The sequence below is a fragment of the Pseudophryne corroboree genome, chromosome 7 (assembly GCF_028390025.1).
Source record: "Pseudophryne corroboree isolate aPseCor3 chromosome 7, aPseCor3.hap2, whole genome shotgun sequence".
Taxonomy (NCBI): Eukaryota; Metazoa; Chordata; class Amphibia; order Anura; family Myobatrachidae; genus Pseudophryne; species Pseudophryne corroboree.
In genome coordinates this window covers 81654574-81677586 of record NC_086450.1, presented here as the reverse complement: position 1 = coordinate 81677586, position 23013 = coordinate 81654574, and the positions used below count along the sequence as shown (strand labels likewise).

Here is a 23013-nt window from a genome sequence, read left to right as displayed (position 1 = left end):
AACAGCGTCTCAAACGCATACTGGAAAGAGTCGCTCCAACAACTCCCCATCGGGTCGCAACAACGCTTACCTTCGTGGTACAGTGCTGTCTCGACGGGCATCTGTGTCGGATGTTCTAGCAGGTCCAGCAGACGTAACCAGGCTGTGGCCAGAGCATGGGGGGAAGGTAAGTCTATGGATTTCCTCTTACTAGAGGGGTCCGGACACAGCTACACTGTATTGGTGGAGACTACAAACAGTGTGTTGATGCACCGAACATTTCGAGTGCGACAGCGCTACGCTCCGGGGATCATAGGCGCCAGGACTAGGTAGAGGCCGCGATCCTTAGAGTTTAAGTCAACAGGGGGATTCAGACGCTCTCCTGGCCGCCCCTCCTCCGAGTTCATGACCAGTTTCCGCGTGTCCCCCGTCCATGAACTGAATGACCTCACTTCCGTCTCAGACGCTACCACGAGGGTACTCGGTCGCAGCTTAGACGCTGCGGTTGTGTACACTAGAGATCCCGCCTAGACCGAGTTGCAGGCCTTAGCGTCTGCATACACGTGGAAGTAGCTGAGCGTCCGTGTCCGTCTGGAGCGACTGTGTCCGTTATCAGTTATCAGGAGCGGTAGTGTACATCAGTAGCGTCTGAATCCACTCAGCGTCTTACGAGCGAATTTGCTTGGATATGAAAGTGTGGTGAGTTTCCCTGTATCCCGCTCTACGGCAGTACTAAAAATTCTCTCTACTTGTTAGTAAGAATTGTTCATTTTTAGTACATATTGCTTATGAGATCTGTATATTACTGTATTTTCTGCATGTTATGTTGAAAAAGAACCAGTTGAAACAGAAGTACAATTTTCCTACTTACTTGTAAGTTGTTATGGGGGTTGTATTCTCATATGACAATGTCTAATGCCTTAACATGTGACTGACTGCTAGTATGTGTGCTGACTTTTCTATGTTGACAGTCCTGTTCTGACCCTCAATTCAGATGCACGGCTGTGGTCAGATTGATCTCACTTCTATATACTCATATATAGGTGATTTTCAGTCACAAATTGTGTAGTCATTAACAGATTATTACCATGTCTGTGAGCGGCAAAAGTGACGAGGAGAATTTATCAAGCACTCCTACATCCCTAACATGCTTATCTTGTAAGACAGGGGTAATTGATATGGACCAATTGGTCACTTATGAGGGGTTGTGTGCGAACTGTTTTGCTTTTCAGCAAAGTAAAAAACAGGAGTTGGTTCAACCACCAACAGAGCCACCATGGAATATGTTCGCAAAGACTTTATCTTCAATAGCGGACAGGTTAACTCCGGTAGCACCACCTCAAGGGTTAGGTTACACTTTAACCCATACATGCAGCTCCCTTCCTACGGCTTGGTTCCAGTAGCCTCTACAAGCAACCAAGGGACAGGTAAGACTAAGACAGATGCGTCTATGTGGCAGACTACACAAGATGATACAACAGATGATGATACAGTATATTCAAAATGATGATCAGTCGCAGAGTTTTAGTTCAGAGGATGTAGCTGAACTTATTGATGCTGTGAAGGCTGTTCTCTCTTTGGAAGAGCCAGCCAAGACAGTATTAAAATCTAAAGCACCTGTGTTTAAACGAACAAAATCAGTTAAAACTGAATTCCCAGCGTCAGATGAGCTGACAGAAATGATGGATGAGTCTTGGGCGACGCCCAGTAAGAAATATAAGATTCCGAAAAGATGGAATTCTTATTATCCATTTCCAGCTGCGGATTGTTCGAAAGAGAAGTTCCTCCAAAAGTAGATGCACATGTACTGCGACTTGTGCATAAATCTGCTTTACCACTGTCATCTACCTCACTAAATGATGTCACAGACAGAAGGGTAGATAGCTTCTTGAAAAAATTATTTTCTCTAGTAGGAGCAGTGGTAAGACCTGCTATGGCTTCGGCCTGGGTAGCAAAGGCAATGGGCTAATGGATAGAGGAACTAGAGAATGACATCTCTTCTCCTAATAGGGAGCAAGAGTATCATTTAAGCCGTTTAAGACAATCTGCCCAATACTTGGAAGAAGCAGCAATTGATGTAGGTACAGTTGCTTCTAAAGCTTCAGCCTTGACAGTAGCCGCTCGCAGAGCAGTTTGGCTACGTACCTGGAAGGCAGATGCGGAATCCAAGAAAGAATTGGAAGCATTGCCTTTCATTGGTAATATATTGTTTGGGAAACCATTATCTGATATCCTAGAATCAGAGGCTGAATCAAAGAAGGTCAGATTTCCGGCTACTTATAACCATAAGTCTAAGGTTTCAAAGTTTTGCTCATTTCGCTGGCAAAGCAAAGCGAAAACTAAAGAGGAGTCTAAGCAACCCCAGTTCAAAACCAGGGGTAGGAAGCAGTGGGCTAGCAAAAAGCCAGCTTCCAAGCCTGAACAGAAACAATCAGCCTGAAGAGACGGGCCTCCACCTGGAGGATTCCAGGATTGGGGGCCGACTCCTTCATTTTGCACACATATGGCAACAGTCAACAACAGATGCTTGGGTGCAGAAGGTGGTATCTCAGGGGTATGGGTTCCCATTCAAGAGGCAGCCTCCTCAAAGATTTTTTTTGCACCAGCCCGTCTTGTATAGAGTCGAAGGCCAATGCCCTTCAAGAAGCAGTCCAAAAATTACTGCAGTCAGGTGTGATTGTCCCAGTACCACCATCACAGAGGGGACAGGGGTTTTACTCCAATCTATTTCTGATCCAGAAGCCAAATGGGTCATTTTGACCAATTCTCAATCTGAAAATGTTGAACAAATACATTTGGATCCCAAGGTTCCACATGGAGATGTTACGCTCCATAATGTTGGCTATGGAACCGGGAGATTACATGGTATCTCTGGATGTACGGGATGCTTACCTACATGTGCCTATAGCACTGCCTCATCAGTGTTACCTCAGGTTTGCCATCCTCCAGGAACATTTTCAGTTCCAAGCTTTGCCCTTCGGGCTAGCAACAGCACCCAGGGTGTTTACCAAAATTATGGTGGTTATGGCAGCTTGTCTGCGCAAACAGGGGATAAGAATATTCCCATACCTCTACGACCTGTTAGTCCTAGCACATTCGCAGGATTTACTTTTGAGCCATCTTCAACAGACAATAGTTTGTTTACAGAGACACGGGTGGCTCATAAATTGGGAAAAGTCGTCTCTGAATCCGTCACAGCGGATGGTTCATTTGGGGGCCATATTGGATTCAGACCTACAGAAAGTTCTCTTACCAGAGAAAAAGATAGTCAAGGTGCAGGTCATGGCTCAGGAAGCGTTGCACGCCCAGACAATGTCAGTCCATGCAGCAATGCGACTGTTGGGTCTGATGGTATCAACCTTCGACATGGTGGAATATGCGCAGTTCCACTCCAGACCATTGCAGCACCTTATTCTGACCAAATGGAACGGAAATCAGCAGACGATAAAAAAGCAGATGATAAAGTTTCCAGTAAACGTAAAAAGGTCTCTAGCGTGTTGGCTACAGACAGACCATTTAAACAAAGGGAGACCCTTTTGGATAAAAGAATGGCAAGTCCTGACAACAGATGCCAGTCTGCAAGGCTGGGGTGCGGTACTCGGAAGCCTTTGGTTCCAGGGAAAATGGACCGCAAGGGAAAGTCGCCTGCCAATAAATCTGTTGGAAATAAGGGCCATTTATATGGCTCTAGCTCAGGCAAAGGACAGTCTGCAAGGAAGACCTGTCCAGATTCGCCCAGACAGTGCGACAGCAGTAGCGTACCTCAATCATCAAGGAGGAACACACAGCAAAAGATTGATGGTGGAAGTAACACCCATTCTAAGATGGGCAGAGCTCCATCTTCCAGCATTGTCAGCAGTGTTTGTCCCAGGTGTTCTGAACTGGGAAGCGGATTTTCTCAGTCGACACACCATTCAGGAAACCAAATGGGCATTACACCCAGAAGTGTTTCAGACACTAGTGAACAGATGGGGTCTACCAGAGATAGATCTCATGGCGTCTCGTCTAAACAACAAAGTTCCGAGGTACGGATCGAGAACAAAAGATCCCGGAGCGGTCCTTGTAGACGCGCTTTCAGTAGAATGGAAATTTCATCTGGCATATCTGTTCCCTCTAATATCTCTGTTACCCAGAGTAGTGAGAAAAATAAAGCAAGCAAAGGGAGCCATAATTCTAATAGCTCCAGCTTGGCCAAGAAGGCATTGGTACACAGATCTACTGAGAATGTCTGTGGAAGCACCAATACTGCTCCCTCAACGTCCAGATCTGTTAATGCAGGGTCCTTGTTGCCACAGTCATCTGGATCGTCTGTCTTTGACGGCGTGGCTATTGAAACCTCTATCTTAGAAGCTAGAGGATTTTCAAAACAAGTAATCAAAACTATGCTTAGAGCAAGAAAGCCTTCTTCAGCTCGTGTGTATTATAGAATATGGCAAGCCTATATTCATTGGTGTACTGGAAAAAGTTTGAATCCAAGATCTTTTATAGTATCCAGGATATTGGATTTCCTTCAAGCAGGATTGGATAAAGGTTTGAAAGTTGCTTCCTTGAGTGTTCAAGTATCAGCATTAACTGTATGGTTTCAGCGAAAGATTGCTGATTTACAGGATGTACGTATTTTCTTTCAGGGAGTGGTACATATTCAACCTCCATTTGTTCCTCCTGCAGCTCCGTGGGATTTGAATTTAGTTCTTAAATTCCTCCAGGGTCCTCCGTTTGAACCGCTTAGGAGAGCAGATCTTAAATGGTTAACAGCTAAAGTACTTCTTCTACTGGCAATGGTGTCAGCCAGAAGAATGTCAGATTTGGGAGCGTTATCGTGTAAGCCTTTCCTAAGTTTTTTTCGAGACAGAGCAGTTTTCAGAACGAGATCTGGTTATCTTCCGAAGGTGGTTTCAAAGTTTCACCTGAATGAAGAGATTGTAGTCCCAGCTTTTCAGGTATCGGGACTATCTGCGGGAGAAGCGTCGCTGGACGTAGTCCGAGCTTTAAGAATCTACATAGATCGTACTAGTGCCATCAGGAAAACAGATTCTCTCTTCATCCTCTACGGATTTCATAGAAGAGGATGGCCTGCTAGTAAACAGACGCTGGCGAGATGGCTCCGAATGGTCATATCAGAAGCTTATTCTCATGCAGATTTCCCTACTCCGGCTAATGTCTCTGCTCATTCTACAGGTAAGGTAGGTCCTTCATGGGCAGCACAACAGGGTGCTTCAGCAGAACAGATTTGTAAGGCAGCCACATGGTCTTCCATAAACACATTCATTAGACATTATGCCTTGGATACTTTTGCCTCTCATGACGCAGACTTCGGGCGAAAGGTCCTTCTGTGTAATCAGGAGCGTCTTCACCACTAAAATTGGCTTTGGGAATCCCAATGTTATCCTGTGGATAATCCTGTGGACCCAGCCAGAGAAATGTACGTTATGGTAAGAACTTACCGTTGATAACGTGATTTCTCTTATGTCCACAGGGATCCCACCCTGACGCACCTGATTTGAGGATCTTGACAATCACTAAACCTCTTCCCTCTTGTATGGAAAGGTGTGCATGTGTGTTCTTATCGCCTAAATAGGTTTCTACCTGATGCTCCTGCCTAAATCGCTGTGGAAAGAACTGATTTGACTGAGTCAGTGGGCGGGACTATATGGGGAAGCCCCGATGCATCTCGGGAGGCCAGAAAGCTCGTGACCTTGTTGGTGCCATTTCCGCTGTCGCTCAATCATATCCCAATGTTATCCTGTGGATACCTGTGGACATAAGAGAAATCACGTTATCAACGGTAAGTTCTTAACATAACGTCTATTTTGTATTGTGCATCTCAGGCTTCGTGTTGCCGCATAGCAGGGAGTAGTGCGTATGCACACTCCCACTATCGCTACCCATTGCTATGAGTGGGAAAGCCGGTGACTGCGGAAGGCAGCACAGCAACATCATAAGAGGGCACATCTGTATGTTGTACAAAGTTCATCTCAAGTTCTTCAGCTACAAGGTTACCTGCTTGGCAGCCAGATCAAATATTCCATGTCCCAGAATTAAGGTTTGTTTTGCAATTGACAGCTTTGAGGCTGGTAGTCAATTTTATGCCACGGGCCCAGCTGCCTCTGACACATCAGTTTTACCGTATGTTCTACTTTATGCAGCAGTGATTGAGAGTTGTCATGTCATTGGTTACGTAGATGGACGTTATGCTTCCTTCATGGAAACTACCTCTCCCCATTTTTCTGGGCTTGGGACCGGCTATGAGATTCACATAGGCTGGGTTACATGTGGGCCCAAGTGATAAGCTTACCGGCTCAAATGATCTTCATATCACCTTTTATGTGCACATTACAGATGTGGGGAAGAATGTGTACTGTGACGAGCTATGGCCATGATCTCGGATGAGGCCAGGCGATTCCTTCCCATAGGTACTATCAGGGGCACGTTATGCAGTGAACTTATAGTGTATCGCATAGTAGCAGTGCCCTCAGTGCTGGGCGAGGGTTCCTGTGGTCCGAGGCTGGAGGATGAGGGTCTTTTACCAGCATTTTCATTCCTCTTTCACCCTCTGGGGTCTTGTGGGGAGGACAGAAATGTTTCTTCTCCACCACAGACGTCGCCATTCCTTACCATACTGTAGGTAATACAGATTGCACGTTATGCAGTGAACCTGTTTCTTAATATTAATGCCCTCAGTGCTGGGCGCAGTGTTCCTATGGTCCGGGGATGCAGGCAGGGGGTCTATTACCAGCACTTTCATTCCTCTTTCACCCTCAGGGGTCTTGTGGGGAGCACAGAGATGTTTCCTGACCACCGCAGGTGCAGCCTTGTGACTCCTTGCCATAGGTACTGTACCACAGGTGGCATGTTATGCAGTGAACCTATGGCGCAACTCAAAATATCAATGTCCTCAGTATGGGGAACTGGGCTCCCAGCTGTCCCAGCTTAGAAAATTGCGGCTCAACTACAATTTGATTGTCCTTTAGTGGCACTTTGTCTTTTCTGCTGCCATCAGGTATTGTGTGGGACGCACAGTCATGATTCTTCTCCACATCAAATGCAGGCAGGTTTGGAACAGAGACCACGGGGGACAATTTCTGCTGCAAAACCGTGGTGCATGTCATAAAACTGATGTCCTTGGTTCTGGGAGCTTTTCTCTTAAGGTCTGTCGCTGAGGTAGAAGTGTCTTTCAGCAGCAAATTGTTCCAGCGGTCACCCTCAGGGGTCTTGGGGGAGCACAGATACGGTTCTTCTCCACCCGTGTCTTGATGGTATTTGCCTTGCTCCATAGGTCAGTGTGCTGCAGGAGTGTGCTGCAGGGCTGACATTTGCCACCATGACCATCCTGCTTTTGCCCCTCAGCACACCCTTTAGCAGCCAGGTCAGAATAGTTTATATGGCTGCCTGGTCAAGATAGGTAATATGGCTGACTGGTCTGTCGCGCAGGCCCGTCATACATATTCTGAGCGCGAGAAGGAAGCGGTTGATGTAACCTCCTTCTTTCTTGGTCTGGCTGCTGTTCTTAGTCTGTCTTGCCTGCTCTTAGCCGGCCAGGTCAACCATGTACAGCTTGCTTGTGCGCATTCTATTACTGACCATCTGATGCACGGTGACTTATAGCACTGCATGTGATTGTGATGAATTCTTATTAGTGCCCGTGGCTACCACCGTGCACCACTTATTCCCCTTCTTCAGTAAAGCCATGGCCTCCGCAGTACTGCTGGTAGAGAATTCGGCAATCCCTTCTATTTTGGTTTCCATTGGAATACTCTATGGGGGCTAAAGACTCAGAGGATGGTATTAAAAGATCCCTGACAGTCTTGTTATAGATCTCAGCATAGGACAGTGACAGTAATACCATTTGTCCTTCCAGTCTCCTCAATGGTGATACTTCAGGGTGCACATAATAACTCCGGGCTCACAATTCTTACCCATCATTGTAAAGGTCTTCCCGGATCCTGGTGGGCCATAGGCAGATATGGCAGCATTATACCCGGAAATGATGTCCTCCACTGAGGTCTTCATCATGGCATCATACACATTCTCCTGGGTAGCAGCCTGGTTGAACACTTGGTGAAATGTAAATGTTCTTTCTCTCGTCCTGGCTGAGCGTAGGACGTCATTAGGATCCTGGCCAGGGTCCTGCAATTGGACTGTCTGCTGCCGAAGTTGGTGTACTATGCATCGGGAACAGTTCTTGTCCCTGTGCAGTTAATCGGGCCTGTGAAACATTGCATACAGTGTGTACAACGTAATACAGATTGAGCCAATTATAATACCCAAGTCAGAGAGAAGAATCCGTATCTTTGGACTATGGCAGCTTTGGAAATGAGCAGGGCGGATAAATAGATGCAGGATTAGTTATTGCCACTTTGACTAGCTGCGCTATGTCAGAGGGGCAATGCTATGTATCTCAGGCAGGGCAGTAGGGGATAATGGTAAATACAATGTGAAAAATACATTTTAATAAATGAAAGCACATAATTGGGATGAGCAGGAATGTAATCATTACGCAGAGCAGTGATGTGTATTGTCTGTACGCTGCGTGCGTTTGTGATACGTTCAGGCGCATACCTACTATGGATCTGGGGGAACATATAGAGTGGGGTCCATGTGGAGCTAGCAAGTCTATTGTTTGTGCATTTTTATTTGCTCTTGTGTACCAAATATATGGGGTGATTCAGAGCTGATCGTAGATGTGCTAAAGTTAGCTGGCAGGCGGCTACCCGCCGCGTTCTGGTTCGCAGCGGCTGTGTGTCACGTCACGCAGCCGCCGCGGTCCGCCCCTGCTACGCAGTCGTGTCCGAACCTTGCCCCACCAACAGTGTTCTAACGCCGTTGGCACGCCCACTCCCGCACCGTGACTGCCTTTGCCTGTCAATCAGGCAGAGGCGATCGCACCAGTGAGATGCTTTGAGCATCTCATAGGGACTTACTGGGTACTGCGCGGGTGCACTCCGCAAAAGCCTTCAGACTGCGATCGCTGTCGTTGCAGCGATTGCCTCTGAATCATCCCCATAGTGCATACATGTCTGCAGTCAAATTTTGGTGGCTCTTACACTAATGGGCCCTACACACTGGCCGATACCAGAGAAAGATATGAACAAACTCGTTCAGTAATGAAAGAGATACTGTTCATATCTTTCAGTGTGTAGGCACCAGCGATGAACGATGCGCGGTCGCCGTGCTCGCTCATCGCTGGTGCCGGCTCGTTTAAAGATGCAGGCCAATATGGACAATATCGCCCATATTAGCATGCAGTGCTATGGAGCCGGGTGACGGGGGGAGTGAAGAAACTTCACTCCCCCCGTTACTGTCGGTGGTATCGGCTGTCAGGGCACCTCGTCCGGCAGTCGTGAAGTGTGTAGGGCCCTTTACTCATCCTTATGCTCTGGAGAAGTGGAATGAGGAAGACAAGAGGGCGTGCACTCACAACTGGGACTCTGGTAAGCCTGAGGGCTCATACACCTACCTGGAGATGTATCTCTTGTGGGTGCAACCACACACAACGATGCAACATTATTTAGCACAGTTAGGCATATTCTTTAAACTTTACAGACAGAACATATTAACTCCATATACAAAATATTAAAAGAAGATCCCCAGATTTTGATGAAGACACGTTATTAGGGAGATCCTTTCCATGATCACCAATAAATCTATGCAACCAAGCCAGGTTGGGGCCTAATTCAGACCTGATCGTAGGCGTGCAAAATTTTGCATGGCTACGATCAGTTTCACAGACATGCGGGGGGAAGCCCAGCACAGAACTAGTCCGCCCCGCATGTCTGGCCCTCCCCCCCAGCCGCACAGTCACAAAAGCATCGCACAGCGGCGATGCTTTTGTACCTGAGGAGTAGCTCCCTACCAGCGCAGCTCCCTTATGCTGGCAGGGAGCTACTCATCGCTTCTTGGGTCGCAGCGGCTGCGCGTGACATCACGCAGCCGCCGCGGCCCGCCCCCCCGCATGGTACGGGCAGGCCTGCGCTGCCTGGACCGCGCCCCCCAAAACGGCGGACAAACGCCGCCGGCCTGCCCCCCGCCCATCGACCGCCTCTGCCTGTCAATCAGGCAGAGGTGATCGCAGGGCTGAGTTGGGTGTCGGCTGTCTGGCATGTGCCGGTGCACTGCTGCGTCGGCGTATGCGGCGTTCAGACCTGACCGGCTGCTGTACGAAACGCACAGCAGCGATCAGGTCTGAATTAGGCCCATTGTCTGCACAGTTTTTATCCTTGTAAAATGTCCATTATATCTCTGTGTACACATCATCTGGCTGCTGTATGTTTTGTTTGTCAAACAATCTCTGCATTGCATTCTGTATTTAGTGTATTCATTGCCTCCATTTGTACAGCACAATCTCGGTTTGTGTTCATTAAATATGGGGGCAGAATGGAATTTATAATATTTTATCGTACTTCGCAAACATTCATATCTAGAAAGCCATCTTATCACCACTGCATGTCGGGAAAACTGATCTTCAAGCTGCCGCTGCGTTTACTGAATATATGTAAATCGCATTATTGTGACTGAGTGAGATATTAGTACATAATTACATAGCATAGATATACAGTTTTAGTCTTTGGTCCGGTGTCTGTGAAACTGTGAATAAAACGGTCATAGGTTTCTATGTTGGAAGGCAGGATAAGCTGTCCCATGTTAATATTATAATTGGATTTACCAGGCTGTTTGCAGATTAGATAATTTCCTTATTAGATATTATGTGTACCTTAGAGGTCAGATACAAAATAAAGATATTGCATTGTAGACCTTAAGTGGGCCTACACACAATGGTGGCTGTTATAGGCAGACTGGGTCATTTACATGTTCTTAGTGAATTGGTTGGCTGGCTATGTACTACGAAATGTGTGCCCCAACTGTGTACAGGTGAAAGTAAAAGCGCCCTACACACTGGCCGAGGTGCCTGACGGCCGATACGGACGACCTGGCGGCGGGGGAGGGGGTTTTCAGGGGGAGTGAAGTTTCTTCACTCCCTGACGTCACCCGGCCCCATAGCCCTGCATGCCAGTATGGACAATATTGTCCATATTGGCTTGCATGTATAAACGAGCCGGTGCAACCGCGGGGCCGCGCATCGTTTATCATTGGTGCCTACACACTGAAAGATATGAACAATTTCTCGTTCATTACTGAACAAGATTGTTCATATCGGCTGCACACATCGGCCAGTGTGTAGAGCCCATTACACTTTAGTCCCATACTTTGTTTTTACATTTTTAAGCAAAACTTTAAGGCATGCCCCCACTCTTGTTTGAACATCCTACGTTCCGCCGCATGTCAGATGTGAGTGCTGTCCAGTGTTTAAGGAGTTCTTGCATTCCATTGGCCTGAAGGAGCTCAACTTCCCTTGGACGCAAAAATGAAAAATGGAGCAGGCAGTATCTGAGAAACGTATGTTGAAATTGGAAACCTTGAGTTCCAGTATCAGCCTGCTTCCAGCATTGTACTAGCATTACAAAGAGAGGAATCTGTTATTAAGGTAGCAGGTAAAGTTGTTTTTGGATCTTTGATCTGTTGAACTCTTACTAAGGCAGGCCTGGTCAACCTGTTGTTCTCCAGCTGTTGTGAAACCACAGGTCCCAGCATGTCCTGCCACATTGTTGCTAGTAGGGAATGCTAAAACTGTGGCAGGCCATGCTGGAATGTGTAGTTTCACAACAGCTGGAGAGTCACAGGTTGGCCAGGCCTTTGCTAAGGGATTTATTCATGAAGCAGTGAAAAGTGTTGAGAAGTGAGCCTATGGAGAAGTTGCCCATGGCAACCATTCGGCTGCTAAGTTTAATTTTATAGAATGTGCTTTATAAATGTTACCTCAACACTGATTGGTTGCCATGGCCAACTTCTTCACTGGCTCACTTCCTCAATCTTTTCACTGCTTCATGAATATACTCCTTAAATAGCAGAGATTTTGTTTTCGCATGTATAAACCCTATTTGTGTCCGCCATTTTCATGGAAACCAATCACTTTCTTAAACAAAATGGTGCCTGCTCAGAAGACAAAACTTTACTGCAATCTACAAAATCCTCCACTAAAATCTAATGTGACAGATCAGAAAACAAAGAGACGTTTTCTGGGGTCTGCTACGTGTGAGCTCCTGAATACTAAATGCTATACAATTATCTGGCAGATTATCTGACAGATCTGGTTTGTTGGACTGAAAATCTGGTAATGGATGAGAGCAAATGACAATCAACCATTTGCTCCCAGTGAACCTACCAGTATGTTTTTGGATTGTGGCTTAAACCAGAGTACACTGTGGAAACGCACTCAAGCACTTGGAGAACATACAAACTCGACACAGTAAAGCCACCTTACACACTGGGCGACAGCAGCAGTTTGGACGAGGAACGATCTGAATGATGTTCGTTATCGTCCAAATTGTTTTGCATTGAAAAACGACCGGAAACCAACAATGAACGACAACGGGGACGTGCATCGTTCATCGTTATTGCCTACACACTAAACCACGGGTCTTCTACGTGCGACCCCCTAGCTGCTGAGGAACTACATATTCCAGCATGCCCTAATTAAGTTTTAGCCTGCCTCGATAGCAAAACTGTTGCAGGGCATGCTTGGATGTGTAGTTCCACAGCAGCTGGAGGGCCGGAGGTTGAAGACCCATGCACTAAATGATATGAACAATATATTGTTCATTTCTGAGCGATATCGTTCCTATCGTCCGTCACCGTCTCCCAGTGTGTAGGGCCCTTAAGGCCCTTGCTGGAAATTACCATGACCTCAGTGCTGTGAGGCAGTAATGCTAACCGTTACACCAGTGTATGTAAAGGATCCTACACACATAGCAACCCGCTGCCCGACGGCCGATACGGCAGACGGGCGACCCGGCGTTGAGGGAGAGGGGGGGTGTGGTGATAGGGGAGTGAAGTTGCTGCTAATATAGACGAGATTGTCCATATTGGCCTGCATGCTTAAACGAGTCGGCACCAGCGATGAACGAGCGCGGGGCCGCGCATCGTTCATCGCTGGTGCCTACACACTGGAAGATATGAAGGTATCTCGTTCGTTAATGAACGAGATCGTTCATATCTTTCACTGGTATCGACCAGTGTGTAGGGCCCATAAAACTCTTGTTTGCCCACTAATGTAGTGGAAGGATGTTTTCCAGAGAAGGAAGTTACTCTTTTTTTTTTTTTTTAAATGTATTTATTCATTAATGACCCTTTGTTAGGGACAGTGAGAAAACAATGAGGATTTTTGTTTTTCCAGATGGCTGTTTAAGCACTTGTAATTGTTCAGATGGTGAACTAAATCTAGCAACTGTTAAGAAACCATTTGCTTGTGTGTAAAGTAATAGTACACACAGCTGAAAGTATCGGGTCACATTAAATTGTGCACTCTCGTCTGGTCTAAACAGGCTGATGTCATGTGTTGTGCAGTGGATTCTGAGGAACTTGCCCGCAGCGGTTCCCAAACTTTTGTGAGTCACTGCGCCCTAGAATATCAGAATTTTTTTTTTTCACGGCACCCCTAGGCCAAAAGTTTCTTATTGAGAAATTTAGACAGAAATATTAAATTAAGTAAATTGTGTTTATATGTCATCCTTAGTTTCATTTATGTGGTGAGGGACAAGATTTGCTTCTGTTTGTCTACATATTTAATGATTGAAAGCCACTAGCACTGGTTTTGCCTATTTCATTGACCATAAATAATTTGAATTGGTCCTGAGCCACCAATCCGAGGCATCCCAAGGTGACTAGGCACACAGTTTGAGAACCACTGTTCTATTGGGGGTCATTCCGAGTTGATCATTCGCTGCTGTTTTTCGCAGCGCAGCAAACAGGTTACTACTGCGCATGCATATGCACCGCAATGCGCACGCGCGTCATACGGGTACAAAGCGGATCGTTGCTGGACGATGGATTTAACGAAGAATCCATTCACACAGCCGATCGCAAGGAGATTGACAGGAAGAGGGCGTTTATGGGTGTCAACTGACCATTTTCAGGGAGTGTTTGGAAAATCACAGGCGTGTCCAGGCTTTGGCAGGGCGGGTGTCTGACATCAATTCCGGGACCAAAAAGACTGAAGTGATCGCAAGGGCTGAGTAAGTCTAGAGTTACTCAGAAACTGCAAAATACTTTTTCGTCCTACTCGGCTGCACACGCGTTCGCACACTTGCAAAGCGAAAACACACTCCCCCCCCCGTGTGCGGCGACTATGCATTTGCACGGCTGCTAAAAGTAGCTAGCGAGCGATCAACTCGGAATGACCCCCATTGCTTTGATGACAGTTTGTTACTTTGTTTTTTTTGTTTGTTTGTATTTGTTTTTTTATATATTTCCCATCTGTGACTTCCTCATCCTAGGGTGCCGCACTTGTGAAATAATGTACAAACTATACCAGTAAATTCTACATAAAATGCCGTAATGAAGGGGGGAGTAGATTAAAACATTGATAGTGTCAAGATAGACAGTCAATAGGTCGACACCAGATGGTTGACCGTGAATACGTAAGTTGACGGTCACAAGGTGAACAGTTTAATGCTTGAACTTGGCTTAGGTCAACAGTTACATTCAGTGGTTAACACAGAAAGGTCATACATTTTTGTTTTGTTGTTTTAACCCTAACTCTCCCCCAAGTGCCTAACCCTAACTGTCCCCTTCCGCAGCCTAGCTCTAACCGCCCTCTGCGACAGCCGAGCCTTAACTCTCCCCCAAGTGCCTAACCCTAACTGTCCCCTTCCGCAGCCTAGCCCTAACCGCCCTCTGCGACAGCCGAGCCTTAACTCTCCCCCAAGTGCCTAACCCAAACTGTCCCCTTCCGCAGCCTCACCCTAACCTTCCCTAGGGTAGCCTAGCCATAACCATCCCCCAAGTGCCTTACCATAACCCCTAACTCTAAAAATCAGGAATAACCATGTGTCAGCCTTTTGACCTCATCAACCTAATTCCATTTCGACCATTTAACTATCGACCTGTTGACCCCATCTTCCAGATACCAATAAAGTATACTCGTGTGATAAGATACTGTATGAAAATAAAGGCTGAATCGGTAACAATAGGATTTTAATACCTACCGGTAAATCCTTTTCTCTTAGTCCGTAGAGGATGCTGGGGTCACTTCAAGAACCATGGGGTATAGACGGGATCCGCAGGAGACATGGGCACTTTAAAACTTTCAAATGGTGTGACCTGGCTCCTCCCTCTATGCCCCTCCTCCAGACTCCAGTTTAAGGAACTGTGCCCAGGGAGACGGACATTTCGAGGAAAGGATTTATTGTTAAATCATGGTGAGCATCTTACCAGCTCACACCTCAAGCATGCCGCAGAACGTGGCCTTCAACAGAACACAAGCCAACGGCATGAAGAATTTGCAGCCATATGCTGACAAAAAACGTAACACAACCTGTGTGTAACCACAACCAATAACTGCAGATACAGTACGCACTTGGACGGGCGCCCACCATCCTCTACGGACTAAGAAAAAAGTATTTACCGGTAGGTATTAAAATCCTATTTTCTCATACGTCCTAGAGGATGCTGGGGTCACTTCAAGAACTCTAGAATGGGCGGGAGAGTGCGGACGACTCTGCAGTACCGAATGACCAAACGTGAGGTCAACCTCGGCCAAGGTATTAAAACTGTAAAACATAGCCCAATTTTTTTTTATAAATAGCTGCTCGGCAAAGTTGCACTGCCGAGACTTCCCGGTCAACCGCCCCGGACGAGCCCACCTTTCTAGTAGAATGGGCCTTCACCTATTTCGGTAACGGCAATCCTGCCGTGAGATGAGCATGCTGAATCGTACCACAGATCCAGCGCTTGGAAGCAGGACACCCAATCTTGCTGGGAGCAAACAGTACAAACAGAGGCTGTGTTCCTAAACGGAGCCGTCCTGGTGCCATAAATTTTCAAAAACTCTGACCACATGCAGAGACTTCGATTCAGCGAAGGCGTCCATAGCCACAGGCACCACCATAGGTTGGTATATGTGGAAAGAAGAAACCACCTTCGGTAGAAATTATTGACGAGTTTCCAACTCTGCTCTATCTTCATGGAAGATCAAATAAGGTCTATTGTGAGGCCAGACCGCTAACTCAAGACACTCGCCTTGTGTATGCCATGGCCAACCTGACGACCACTTTACCAGTGAGGAGTTTCACTCCGCCTTACGTAAAGGTTCGAACCAATGTGATTGAAGGAACTGCAACACCCCGTTAAGATCCCCTGGTGGCATTGGGGCACAAAAGGAGGTTGAATGTGCAACACTCCCTTCACGACAGTCTGAACTTCTGAAAGGGAGTCCAACTGATTCTGAAAGAAAACCGATAAGGCCGATTTTGATTGCTGAAAACTCTACCGTAGGCGTCTTCTTGGATTCACACCAAGAAACTTATTTTCCCCAAAACGGTAGTAATGTTTAGACGTTACCCCTTTTCTAATCCGAATAAGTGTGGGAACTACTTCCGTGGGAATACCCTTACGGACTATGATCTGTCGCTCAACCGCCATGTCGTCAAACGTAGCCGCGGTAAGTCCTAATACACGCATGGCCCCTGCCGCCACAGGTCCTCACGCAAAGGAAAAGGCCAGGGATCTCCTATGAGTAATTCCTGAGATCTGGATACCAAGCTCTCCTTGGCCAGTCTGGGACCATGAGGCTCGCCCGAATTTCCTTTTTATGAACCCAGAACTTTTGGAACGAGAGAAAACGTAGGGAATACATATACCAACTGAAAACGCCCACGGTGTCACCAGTGCCTTCACTGTTCCTGTTTGAGGGTCCCTTGACCTGGAACTCTGAAGCTTCTTGTTGAGACGAGATGCCATCATTCCTACTTGAAGAAATCCCAATGACATGTCTTCGAACACTACTTGGAAGAGGTCTCCCCTCTCCTGGAGGAGATCGTCTGCTGAGGAAGTCTGCTTCCCAGTCGTCCACTCCTGGAACGAACATTACTGACAAAACGCTTGTATGTTTTTCCGCCCCGCGGAAAATCCTTGTGGCTTCTGCCATTGCTGTTCTGTTTTTCGTTGTAGAAAATCGTTATAAACGGCCCTTACTTCTAGACCGTTAATGTGGTGATCAGTTTCCTAACTTGACCATCTTCCTTGGAAGTTTTCCTCTTGAGTGACTGCCCCCCAGCCTCGGAGGCTTGCATCCGTGGTCACTAGGATCTAGTCCTGGATCCCGACCCTGCGCCCCTCTAGGAGGTGAGAACTGCGCAGCCACCACAGGAGTGAGATTCTGGTCTTGGAAGACAGGATTATCCTCTGGTGTAAGTGTAGGTGGGAACCAGACCTCTTGTCCAACAGGTCACTCAGGAACACCCTGTCATGGAACCTGCTAAATTGAGTGGCCTCGTAGGCCGCAACCATCTTTTCCACCAACTGAATGTATTGATGAAATGACACTCTTGCTGGTCTCGGAATTTGTTTGACCAGACTCTGGATCTTCAGAGCCTTTTCCACTGGAAGAACAAAACTCCTTGTAGTTCTGTGTCTAGTATTATTCCCAAAACAGACAACCGCGTCGTCGGGACCAACAGTGATTCTTGCAAGTTCAGGAGGTAACCCTGTTGAAGAACTGTCAGGGAGAGTGCAGCGTTTTGCACCAACTGGTTCCTTGAACTCGCCGTTATCAGGGGACCGTCCCAGTACGGGATAACTGTGACTCCTTACTAGCGACGGAGAAGCATCATTACCACCATCACCCTGGTGAAAATCCTTGGAGCTGTGGACAGACCCACGGCAACGTGTGAAATTAGTAATAACATCCCTGAATTGCAAACCTCAGACAAGCCTAATGCGGAGGTTCTTTATGGAATTTTTTTTTTTTTTTTAGATTGGAGATCACTGCCCTGAGAGATTCCATCTTGGATTTAAATTTCTTTAAGTAGAAAATGAGGGATTTCAGATTTAGGATTGGTCTGACCGAGCCGTCTGGTTTCGGGACCACGAAGAGGCTTGAATAAAAACCTTCTCCCTGCTGTGACAGGGGAAAACCAGGTCAATGACCTGATCCTAATACAACCTTAGTATTGTGTCGCATACTACCTCCCCGTCCGGAGGAGAATCTCTAATTTGAAAAATTGGTGAGGGGAAACGTCTGGAAACTCCAGTATGTACCCTTGGGACACTATTCGTAAAACCCACGGGTCCAGGTCCGTTCCAGGACTGACTGAAGAGTTTTTAGACATGACCCCACCGGTGTGGACTCCTGCAGGAGAGTCCCAGCGTCATGCGGTGGATTTTGCAGAACAGAGGATGATGTCTGCTCCTGTGATCTTGAAGAGGTTGCGGACCTCTTCCCTTTTCTCCATCTACAAAGAAAAAGGGAATCTGTATCTATTGGGACGAGATGACTGCATCCGACAATGATGCGTCATCATCCATTGTGAGGGAACATAGGGCAAGAAGGTAGACCTACCAGCGGCAGCTGTCGAGATCAAATTAACTAGGCCGTCACCAAACCAGGCTTCGCCTTCATAGGGCAGAGACTCTATTTCTTCTCGGAGTCAGCATTAGCATTACATTGGTGAATCCACAACGCCCTCCTAACCGAGACCGCCATGGAATTGCCCTGTGAACCCAATAGTCCTATATCCCTTGCAGACGCACGAAAGTATGCTGCAGTGTTCTTGATATGACTCAATGTAAGTAGGATATCTATATTGGATGACAAGGCATCTGACCAATTCTTGAATACTACTACTCCCCCATGCGCATGTAATGGCAGGTCTATCCAACGTACGCGTGGACACATAACCAGAAAATAACGTATCTTCCTGCATACGATCCGCTGTTTGTGACAGGGCCCCGTGCAGAACAGGGGGTGACTCCCACTTTAATCTGTCCGCGGCGGGAAAAGAATAAACAATCGGAATCCACTTGAGGATTTAAAACCATCTTGTCAGGGCTGACCTAGAATTTCCCACACAGAGCGCTCAGCACATGAGAAGGAGGAATGTTACCTCAGCTTTCATTATAAATTTATATATATATATATATATATATATATATATATATATAGACCCACATATAGACCCTTTTGTCAGTAACAGCAGGGTCCTCAGTGACGTTAATACGTCCTTAATTTGCACTAATCATATACTGAATGCTTTTGTGGATCTAATCAGGAAACATTATGGTCGACAAAGGAAACAGTATCCGTGTCGATATCAGGGAGTAATAACTGGGCAAAATAATCTTTTTTGCGACCCCCAGGGGTCTGAGGGAAATATAGCTATGAACCTCCATAGATATTTCTACGTCTGTGTCTGGGACACAGATTTTTGCAACCTTCTGATATGCATCACATTATCATGCCAATCTTTACCCAGTCAGATATTAGTGGTGCCGACAGGGGCACCCCCACACGACTGTGTCCCTACTATATTTTACTCTTGGGAAAAAACATTCAGCCACCGACATGTTGACACACATGTACCAAGCCCCATCAGGTGTCGGCGGTGCCAACAGGGTCACTCCCACAGCCGTTTGTGGGAAGATCACTCAGCCTCAGACATGCCGACACACGTGTACCAAACACCCACCGACACACCGGGCATATAGGGGACAGACCCACAGTAAAGTCTGTCAGGGAGACACAGATGTAGTTTGCCAGCTCACAACCCAGCGCTCGATCTCAGTTCTGAAAACCTTTATATAATGCCTCAGACCCGTAGTGCTTTTGTATCTAACTTATATTGCACCAAATCAACTGTGCCCCCCCCCCCCCCCCGTTTTTCACTCTGTTATGTGTGAGGAAGGACCAGCGTCTCTACAACTCTGTGGAGAGAAAATGGCGCTGATGAGAACTATGAGGGCTAAGCCACGCCCCTTTAATGGCACGCTTCAGCCAGCTATTTTTCGTTATATTTATACTGGCGGGGGTCAGGATCTAGTGCCCAGGCACTCATACCACTCTTTTCCAGTCACATATGAGGATTTATATGCTGCCCAGGCCCCCCCCCCCCCACCGCCCCGCACTATTGTGCCGCTGTGTGTGGGAGCATGGCGCGCAGCGCGACCGCTGTGCGGTACCTCAGAAGCTGTCACTGAAGTCTTCTTTTCTTCTACTCACCTGTCTTCTGACTCCTGGCTCTGCAAGGGGGGTGACGGCCGGCTCTGAGGATGAACCCCTAGGCGTACCTAGTGTTCCAAACCCTCAGGAGCTAATGGTGTCCTGTAGCCAAAGAAGCAGAACCTTTAAACCAGGGGTTCTCAAACTCTGTCCTCAGGACCCCACACAGTGCATGTTTTGCAGGTAACCCAGCAGGTGAACAGGTGTATTAATTACTCACTGACACATTTTAAAAGGTCCACAGGTGGTGCTAATTATTTCACTTGTGATTCTGTGAGCAGACCTGCAAAACATGCACCGTGTGGGGTCCCGAGGACCGAGTTTGAGAACCTGTGCTTTAAACTCACTAGAAGTAGGTCTGACTTCTCTCCCCTAAGTCCCACGAAGCAGGGAGACTGTTGCCAGCAGCCCCCCTGAAAATAAAAAACCTAACATAAAGTCTTTTCAGTAGAGCTCCTCAAAGTGCATCCAGTCTGCCTGGGCACAGATCTAAACTGGAGTCTGGAGGAGGGGCATAGAGGGAGGAGCCAGGTCACACCATTTGAAAGTCTTAAAGTGCCCATGTCTCCTGCGGATCCCGTCTATACCCCATGGTTCTTGAAGTGACCCCAGCATCCTCTAGGACGTATGAGAAAGTAAGATAGATGTTCTAGAAAGCACTGTTATAAGTTGGTATGGGATGTATGAGTGTGTGGTTTGGTTATTATGTTGGTATTGACCATGTCGATATTCATAATATCGTCAGAGAACACGTCGGCATACTGTATATTCATCAGACCGACATTCCGCAATCCGCATGTTGACCCTAATGCTAATGTTCACGGGTTCACTGTGTGGATGTTTTGCGGGTCAACATGTTATATGTCGATGTTTTACCCATGTCATCATTATAAACGTCGACTCTTTGACCTATGGATTTGCTTCAGATACTGTAATGTGAGCTTTGTAGGCAGTCATTATTTTATTCTGCATAAAAAGCCAAAAAGTTTACTTTGTATACGCAAACAAATTATTCTGAAATGAAAATACAGTAGCTGCATATATATATATACAATCGGGTGTGGATCATTAGGTCGACAGTGTCTAGGTCGACTACAGGTCAACAGTCACTAGGTCGACAGGGTCAGAAGGTCGACATGAGTTTTTTATGTTTTTTTTGGTGTCGTTTTCTTCGTAGAGTGACTGGGAACTCCAGTTAGTGCACCGTGTCCCCTCGCATGGCTCGCTTCGCTCGGCATGCTTCGCTCGGCATGCTTCCGTTCCAGTCGTAGTCCACGTGGATCGTTAAGTATGAAAACGTTTTTTTTTTTAAAAGGATTTTTTTTTGTAAAACTCATGTCGACCTTTTGACCTGTCGACCTTCTGACCCTGTCGACCTAGTGACTGTCGACCTATAGTGGTCGACCTAAACATTGTCGACCTGGACACTGTCGATCTTCAGACCGGATCCCATACAATCTATATATACTGGATTCAAGGCCCCTCCTCTCAACTATATAAATTTTTACATGGACTATTAATTTTGTATGAACATACTGTATATATTGTGATCCTTAGGTTATACAAGCCTTCAGAGTATATGGCCAGCCCTGTTTTTCTGTCTGAATTTACACCGGCCTCGCCGATCTCAGTTTGCACATTTATACCATTTCTTTGTCCTGGAATGCATTGGTGTATGAGATGTTTCAGTGTATATTCTGTGCTTATTTTTTAACAACCCTAGGAAAAGCTCATGGATTCGTTCTCTGTGTTGTAGGTTGGCAGCCCCGCTGGTTTGTTTTAGACAATGGCATTCTGTCCTATTACGATTCACAAGACGATGTCTGCAAGGGCAGCAAAGGAAGCATTAAAATGACCGTATGTGAAATTAAAGGTAAGCTCTTGTGTTCATTTTCGGGAGACATTAGTGGGACAGTTCGGAATAAGGTTGTACTGCCTCTAGCAACCAGTCCGATTCTGATAATACATGTTCTGATGCAGTTTAAATGCCGCCGGAATCCCGAACGACAGCATAAGACCAGCCTCAAAATCCCAACGGAGGTCAGTATCCTGGTGTCAAAATACTGACGTCCGGCATCCCGTCCATCAGGATATCATACTAAATCTGTTAAGATAATAAAAGCATTGGTACCGTCAACACTACCCTTTTCATTTTGCACCAGTTTTCTGAAATCGCCTATTTTATAATGGGTTCACAAGTTCATTAAAGTGGACCTCTCATCTAAGTAGTCCTAGGATTCTAACGATGCGGATTCAATCTGATCACTGTATGAGCCAAAAGATCTTTAATAATGAAAATAAATACATAGGGGCAGATGTATTAAGCCTGGAGATGGGATAAAGAAGTGAGAAAGCAGTGATAAGTGTAAAGTGATAAGTGCACAAGCCAGTCAGCTCCTAACTGTCATTTTTCAAATCTGTAATGATTGGCTGGTGCGTTATCACCTTTCACTTATCACTGCTTTATCACTTCTCCAGGTTAATACATCTACCCCATTATTTGGCTGAATTATTGCACCCGGTTCCTGTCACTGAGGAGAAGTTGGCATTTTGGTGTCACCACTCGGAGGGTGACACCTGGGAGCAGCCAGAACCGCCCTGAGTGACACCACTGGATGGCAATATTACTATACTTTAGTATACAATATGTAATTATTACACATAAGGGTAGGGAAGTCATCAATGTAGATTCTCAGATACCGTAACCTAAATTTCTATCTTTCATCCAAACTAACACAATTCATCACAGGACATATATCTTTTATGCAGTTAAGCATGATGTCCCATTGTAGCCTCGAACTATGCACTTGTACGCACAATACCAACAATTACAGTATATAACACATTGCTTACTTTGTTGAGGTGTGATGTCTCTTACCATGGTGTGAATGGCCAAATATTCTCTGTACACCACTGCAGAATGAGTATGAGCTATGTAAATGGTAATAAACAAACATACTGTGTAGACCCAGTGGGTTGAATTC

At 46.4% G+C, this 23013-nt stretch overlaps 1 protein-coding gene across 1 annotated transcript in view; it reads left to right on the top strand.

Annotated features, from left to right (window-relative positions):
• PLEKHA3 (pleckstrin homology domain containing A3) overlaps positions 1–23013 on the top strand; it is a 65349-nt gene that overhangs the window by 5680 nt on the left and 36656 nt on the right. The window contains exon 2 of the mRNA XM_063933379.1: positions 21786–21902. Within this exon, the coding sequence (XP_063789449.1) occupies positions 21786–21902 (117 nt within the window). The remainder of the gene's footprint in view (positions 1–21785; positions 21903–23013) is intronic.